Here is an 8,057-nt window from a genome sequence, read left to right on the forward strand (position 1 = left end):
GCATTGTATTTTATTATAAAAAGTCATTAAAAAAAACCACCCCAAAAGAAACAACACCACAAAACCCCCTCGATTTGCAGAATCCAGATGTGCACTAATTGGTGATGTGCTGTATTAGACCCCTCTTGCCCTGTTGCCCACCCCTTCCTGCCATCCCCAGTGTAGCACAACCAAAGTGATTTGATTTTGATCACTTCTGGGACTGCCCAGCTTTGTCAATGTTTGAGATTTCCATCTAGGAATGCTTACGATGAGCCCAGACTGATTAGAGTCTGCTGAAAATGCTCCCTTTTCTCTGATGTCCATTTGTGTTTCAGTCCCACAGTCTTTAAACAAAATTGATTAGTCTGGGCTCTGTTCAAGTTTCCTGGGATTTGACAAAAGCTTTGTAGAGATCCTGCCAGTTCTCCAAGGATTTTTTTTCCCTTTGAGGCCATTTTTCACTGTCCTCTAGGTGAGGGCAATAAATCTGAGGGTGAGCTCAGAGAGCTGATAATTTCCAGGAGAGAAAGAACTCGGGATTTTAATGGTGCGCGCTGGAGCCAATTTACACACGGGGACAAACTCAGCTGCCAAAGCTGCACTTTTGCAATTTGTCAGGCACCAACTTTTTAACAGCATCTTCTGAGGCCTTGTTAAAGTCATCCCAAGATGTTTCCTGGGGAGAAAAATCAATTCTATTAAATTGTTTGTCTTCATAGAATGGTTTGGGTCAGAAGGGACTTCAAAGTTCATCCCATTCCAGCCCCCTGCCACAGGCAGAGACACCTTCCACTGGATCAGGTTGCTCTAAGCCCCTTGTATTGAGAGACCAGCTCCCCAAAATATGGAATTTTAGTTTGTTTTATCAAAATTGGAGCTATTATTTCAAGTCAATTCACTGTTGATGCCCCACATTTATACCTGGTGAACAAATTGCCACCAGCAAAATAACTGGACCACAGCTCCAATTTGCCTTGCATTGGTTTATGAATAAAATATTTATAAAAGCTTTATCAAAATATTTTTTAAAATTATCATAGTGGTACATTTTTATTCTTCTCAATTGAAATTTCCCTTAAATCGACCTAGAGGACATTTATTTTTCAACATTTCTCTCTAATACTAAAAAATACTTCTCTTCCAACCCAAGCCATTCTGTGATGATCCAATGATGATTCTGGTTGGAAATTCACCAATTGAAAACAAATTTAACTTGCACCAAGATTTGGAAATCTCTCTTAACCAGGAGGATCAATGACTCACTGATGGTTCTGATCCTCCTCTTCCTACAGGTGTGGGAGTGAGGGCTAATTTAAGACAGCACAAAGAGACAGGGAAAGTAGAAATCCTCCCACTTCCTGTGCAGCAATTTAAATTGGGTATTAGGAAAAATTCCTGCATGGAAAGGGTTTTCCAGCCCTGGAACAGGCTGCCCAGGGCAGTGGTGGAGTCACTAACCCTGAAGGGGTTTAAAAGCCATGTGGATGTGGCACTTGGGGACATGGGTTAGTGGTGGCCTTGGCAGTGCTGGGAAATGATTGGACTTGATGATCTTAGAGGGCTTTTCCAACCTCAGTGATTCCATGATTTTATTTAGGAGGGATGAATCCAATCCTAAATCATTCTAGCACAAAGAAATGGATGGTGTTCCTCTCATGGCAGCCACTGAACTTCTATCCCTGATGGATTTGGTGATGTAACTGCTGCCCACATAGAGGCATTTTGGGTTGGACGGGACCTTATAGACAATCCCATTCCAACTCCCCTGCCATGGACAGGGACACCTTCCACCAGCCCAGGTTGCTCCAAGCTCTGTCCAGCCTGGCCTTGAACACTGCCAGGGACGGAGCAGCCACAGCTTCTCTGGGCACCCTGTGCCAGGGCCTGCCCACCCTCACAGGGAAGGATTTCTTCCCAATATCCCATCTAAACCCGCCCTGTGTCAGTGTGAAGCCATTTCCCCTTGTCCTGTCATTGCAGGCCCTTGTCCAAAGTCCCTTCCACTCTCTCTCCTTCCTCTATATATTGTGCCTTGTATGATTTTAATAATTCGCTTCTGTGAGAGAATTATGAGTAAAAATATTCTTATATGTCTAAAGAAAACCCTACAAGCAAAATCAGTACTGTCTCTACCTTCTGGTGTTGGTGGGTGAATTTGGGGACACTTAATGCATGTGCTTCTGCCATCTGCTGCCGCAGCACAGGAAAAGCACATCAGAGAGGGAGACAAGCCTCGTCCTGGATTCATTTATTTATTTGAAAATTATGATCCCACACGAGTGAAAGTGTTTAGGAAGTTTGGGGTCTTCAGCATGGATTTTTAATATTTTTAATATTAACAGTTATATGTGTATATAAATATATTTATACATAATTTGAAGTCTGTAGGCTTTAGCCACTAAGTCATTAGTGTGTTGGAGTAGAGTAGAAATGTGACTCCAGGTGTAACTCCAGGGTGTAACTCCAGGGTTCTGCCAACCCAGCTTGTCTCAGAAGGCTCTGCAGAGCTTCCACAGTCTCCACATGGATTCCTTCACCTCGTTGCTCCTCAGGGTGTAGATGAGGGGGTTCATCATGGGCGAGAAGGTTGTGTAGATGACACAGACGTACTTGTTGGAGGGCAAGGTCCCAGCAGGCCGCAGGTAGGTGAAGATACAGGGCACGAAGACCAGGGTGACAACCATCAGGTGTGAGGCACAGGTGGACAACGCCTTCCAGTGCCCCTGGGAGAGGTGGCCCCGCACCTTGGCCAGGATGAGCACATAGGAGGCCACCAGCACCAGGAAGCAGCCCAGGGATATGAGGCCACTGTTGGAGGCCATGAGCCACTCGGTGAGGGCGGTGTTGGTGCAGGCCAGTTGGACGACGGGCAGCACGTCACAGAAGTAGCTGTGGATCATGTTGGGGCCGCAGAAGGGCAGCTGGAGCACGAGCAGAGTCTGGATAATGGAGTGGATAAAGCCCCCAGCCCAGCAGGCAGCTACCAGGGCCCAGCAGGCCCTGCGGGCCATGATGGCCGTGTATTGCAGGGGCCTGCAGATGGCCGTGTAGCGGTCGAATGCCATCACCGTCAGGAGGAACATCTCTGAGGAACCCACAAAGTGCAGGAAAAACAGCTGGGCCATGCAGCCCTCAAAGGCAATGGCCTTGTGCCCCGAGAGCAGGGCCACCAGCACCCTGGGGGCAGTGACAGAGGTGTAGCAGATATCGATGAAGGACAGGTGGCAGAGGAGGAAGTACATGGGCGAGGAGAGCTTGGGGTCAGTCCTGACTGTCACGATGATGAGGAGGTTGCCCAGCAGGACCATGGTGTAGGCCAGGAGGAAAAGGGTGAAGAAGAGGAATTGCAGCTCCTGGGTGTCAGAGAGCCCCAGAAGGATGAATTCAGTCACCCGGGAGAAGTTGCCCTGTGCCATTGCTGCAGCTCAGGCTCCCATGGCACATGTGTGGGCCTGGCCAGGAAGAGAAGGGAATGTGCTCCAGCTCCAAGGCTCATGGATGGTGTGAGCAGGATGCATTTGCTGCTGCAGAAAGCCCAGTGTCATGTCATAAATGACAGAAGGCAGAGTTTGCACTCACCCCCACCTCTTCTGGCCCTATTCAGGTCTCTGGGCCCTCCACATTGACCTTCTCCACTCAACTCACTCTGACCACTATTTTCCTGCATTGTAGTTGGTGTGCTTCCATTCTGTCAAGGAGAAATCACAGAATCATGGAATTGTTGAGGTTGGAAAAGCCCTCTAAGAGCATTGAGTCCAGTCATGCCCCCAGCACTGCCAAGCCCTCCACTAAACCATGTCCCCAAACCATGCCACATCCAAACAGCTTTTAAATCCCTCCAGGAATGGTGATTCCAGCACATCCTGCTGTCAGATACCAAGAGCCATGAATGCTGGAAAAATGCTGTGCTGTCCTTTTTCCTACTGGAATTTGAAGTGCCAGCATGGAAGCAAATGCTGCCATTCTCAAGCATGAGCTGTTCCATGTTCTGATCCTTAATAGCACTCCTCTAAATTGAGGAAATGGCTCTCCAGTTAGCTTGTCCACTCTGAAACTGGGAATACATGCACAGAAACCAGGTCTGGGAGGTTCCTCACTGAAAAAAATTGGGGTTTCTAACACAGCAGAAGCTGCAAAGCCCTGCACAGTTTCTCCACCTCTTTATTTTTTAAAGGGATTTTTAAAGTTCTTCAGTAGACAAATACACTCTGGCCTGCGGAGGTTAAAGTGGGACAGCAGAGGAATGCACATTTCCTTTTAGAATCCCACAAGGAAATTCTCATTTCTGCTGAGGAGTTTATAACTCAGAGAGAAGGAGGTTACAAGTGAGAAACCGGGTACCTACGATGCCAACAGCATTAAATAAAGTTGCTTTAGGATCTGTCTTTTGGGACAATTTCAATTTAAAGGCAATGCTTCCTTGAAGGAGTAACGGTGATACCCAAGCCAGATTGTGTCACTGACGTGTAATAACAAGCTCTGGTTATTTATCTGAGGAGGGTGGTGGAAATAATATTCAGGTCCTGGATGTGGTGTGGAACACCCCATAAATACACCTGTAGTGACACTGGGGTAGTGAATGAGCTGTTGGTGACCCTCCTTTACTGACAAACACCCACAAATGCACCTTTGCAGCATTCTCATGCAGAGCACAAGAATCACTAGTGTGGGATATCCCTGGAAGTGCTCAAGACCAAGCTGGACAGGGATTGGAGCAACCTGGCCTGTGGACCTGCCCATGGCAGGGGGGGTCAGAACAAGATGAGCTTTAAGGTCCCTTCCAACCCAAACCATTCTGGGATTCTTAATCTGTAACTGATTTTTAAATTTTTCTTTCCTAAATCGTAAAATAGACCTCACAAAAGTCACTCACCAGCAATGCTGCTTTGCAAAGGCAGGATTTCAGTGCGGCCTGAGCAAAACAAAGGAACAATCCCAGGACACTTCCACAGAGAGTTCACTTGCTGTTGCTCCTCTGACGGCCTCCCCAAACCACTTCAGGGGGTTCCATCAGAACCTCTCAGTTCCATCAGAAACTCTCTGCAAGTTGCTGCTCAGAAGTTGTGAAAACAGCTCTGTATCTCTGCCAACTCTGAGCCCTGAAAAGAACAGCCCAACCTTCTGTATTTCCCATTCTGCAAAAAAAACCAACCTCCAGGAGCTTCTGCAAGTACAATTATTTCTGTAGCAGAAATAGTTCAAGTAAATCACCCAGCAGAAGCGCAAGACTATCAGGAGTAATGAGATCCCAGAGGCAAAGGGAGTTTTGTCAGAAATCATCAGTGGGCAAGGAGCTAAAATTGTTCTCTGGATAGTTGTTAGTGTAGTCTCTGGAGAGAGATGTCAGGAGTAAAAATGTCTCTTACATAGGACATTTATATAAATTCATATAAATGGATATAAATTTTGCTTTCTGTCCTAAGCCAATATTTCTCATCTGCAATTTTATTTCTTATTAACTTACACGTTGACAGCACAAACCAAAAATATCACAGATGTTATCCCTTAGACACTTGACTTACAAATTTAAAACAAGAGGCAACACATGAAATCACTTCACACAAAAAAATGTACAAAGGTTTGTGGTGAGCTTTCCTTGCTCACCACATATTTTTACTGACACTGCAAAGCCCAGAGGCAACTTTTGAGCTCAGGTATGAAATTCTTGTAAGAATTCTTGGCAAAGTGACACTCTTTCCAGTGACATCTTCCATAAGCTGTGGGTGAATATTTGCTCAGCAGTACGCAGAAGTGAGACCTCTGAAAAAACCCCACTGGTGTTCACCTCCAAAGCATTTAAAAATACATTTATTTTATATCGTGCTCTGTTGGGCAGAGATAGGTGAAGTAGATAGATTTATAGGATAATTATGGAATTCCAGAATAACTTTTTGGGTTGGAAGAACCATCTCATTCCACCCCCTGCCATGGGCAGGGACACCTTTCACTAGACCAGGTTGCTTCAAGCCCCGTCCAGCCTGGCCTGGAACAGGGCAGAAAGGATTTGTTGCAGTGGGAGAGGAAAGGGAGAAGTTTCCCCTCCTGTTCCTTCATCAGCAAACCACCCAGCCAGCTCATAATAGCAGGTTTTTGTGGTTTTTTTCTTATGGGATTCTCTACCTGGACAACATTTTCAGTATTTTTAACAGTATTTATTTAAACACTGGTGTTGCAGTTGCTCAGGAGGCCGTGGTCTGGGCCTGTGCTTGTTGACAAGGAATAGGAAGGGAATGCCAGAGTTCCCAATGTCTTTCCCATCAAAAAATGAATGTTTAGTGTCCTCCTAATTTCAGCAGAAGCCAAGAGCCAGCTGTCCTTTGAAAGGCAGGTTTTGGGGCATTGCCACAGAAGAAATTACAGCAAAACATGGTTGATTTTCTCTGATCCTTTGGAAACAAGACCACAGCCCTACTCCTTCCCATTTCCGCTTCCCACTTTCCTCCTGCACAGTTTCCTCATGGCTCCCTTCACCTCCCCGTTCCGGAGGGTGTAGATGAGGGGGTTGAGCATGGGTGCGATGAGCCCGTAGAACACGGCCACGCTCCTGTCCTTGGCCAGGTCACCCGACGGGCGGATGTAAACAAACGTGCAGGGCCCGAAGAACAGGATCACCATAGTGATGTGGGACCCACACGTGGACAGGGCCTTGTGCCACCCTGCTGGCTTTTGGCCCCTCAGGGAGACCAGGATGACCACGTAGGACGCGATCAGGATGAGGAAGCAGCTCAGTGGTGCTTTTTGGGCCCAGGGGAGGTTTTGGCAATGATCCCGGAGCTCTTCCCAGAATGGGAGTTGCTTCTGACAAGCACCCAGCTGCCTCACCAGCACTGCCAGCACTGCCAGCATTCCAGTGCCACCAGCACCACCAGCATCCCTCTGCTGCTGGAGGGACCATGACCCCTCAGGGAAGAGAAATGAGGAATGGTAGGAGCCTGTCAGGAGAGGGAAGGCAGTCGGAGAATGGGACATTCTGCAGGGAAGGAGTGTTTCTAACCAGGAGGAAATCAGGAGCCATTTGCAAAATTGTTCATGTGGGGCTTCTGACAAAAGCCACTTCCTCTGTAGCAAAAAAACCCCAAGACAAATAACTCCGAGGAAGTGGAGCTCTGACGTAGCCAAAGTCACAATTTCCAACTCCCCCATGACTCCACCCAGCCTGGGAGAAAACACGAGGACAGGGCACGGAGAGGAGCTGGTGGGACAGCAGTGGGCACCTCCTGGTGATCTGGGCACTTTCTCCTTCGTGTTCCTGAGCTGGGAGGAGCCGCTTTAGGATGTGGATCCCAAAGGAGCAAGGGGTGCCAGGAAGCGCCGCTGATGGGGACAGAGCCCCTGTGCCTGCTGCTGCCCCACACTGAACAGGTCAGTGGAATGTTCTCCTTCCTCCCTGCCCCACCTTCCTCTCCTCCTGCAGCTGCTCTGTGCCTGCCACCCTCTCCCGCTGACCGCAGTGCCCTCCCCAGCTCCTCCCTGCTCTGCCCTGCTCTTCAATTCTGCATCTTGATACCAAAATGGGCCAGAATAAACTTTCTAACACAATGGGAAGTGTGAGGAAGCAGGAATTCTTTACCTGTGCAGGACACACAGGAGGATCTCTCCTTGTTCTCTGTGTGGGGGAGACTTTACAGCAGGGGTTTTATCCATTAGAAACACACAGAGGCATTAAGGCGTGGTTCTTGTCTGATACATAAACATCACTGTCCTAGGACTCATTTCCATGCATCCACCTCCTCCTGGGAGTCCTTTCATGATCCTGGAGGTTCATCAGGAGGGGTCTCTGGTGCTCCTATTCACTGAGTGCTGCCATATTAAAGGTGACCTCGCCTTGAACTTTTCCTTTGGCCATGCGCTGTTGCTTCTTGTGACAGAACTGCCCCAGAACCACTGCAGGCCTCCTGATCTGTTCCTGCTCTGCCTCCAGCCACGTTTATCATCCTGTGTGCACACTTTTACATACTTTTATCTTTTTGGCCACTTACGCTTTCAGCAACTGCAGGGGAGCTGAAAATGTTTATTCTCTATGTTCTTTATCAATCCCCTGCTGAACAGCCCAACCCTCCCACCTCCCTCTCCCC

General features: G+C 47.9%; 1 protein-coding gene across 1 annotated transcript; it reads right to left on the reverse strand.

Moving 5' to 3' along the window:
* Positions 1–2,471: 2,471 nt before the first annotated feature.
* LOC104697625 (olfactory receptor 4D5-like) lies at positions 2,472–3,419 on the reverse strand. Its single transcript, XM_010412582.3, has one exon. It carries the CDS (start codon positions 3,396–3,398, stop codon positions 2,472–2,474), a length of 927 nt encoding a protein of 308 aa, XP_010410884.1. The 5' UTR covers positions 3,399–3,419.
* Positions 3,420–8,057: the final 4,638 nt, after the last annotated feature.

This window comes from Corvus cornix, chromosome 5 (genome assembly GCF_000738735.6).
Source record: "Corvus cornix cornix isolate S_Up_H32 chromosome 5, ASM73873v5, whole genome shotgun sequence".
Taxonomy (NCBI): domain Eukaryota; kingdom Metazoa; phylum Chordata; class Aves; order Passeriformes; family Corvidae; genus Corvus; species Corvus cornix.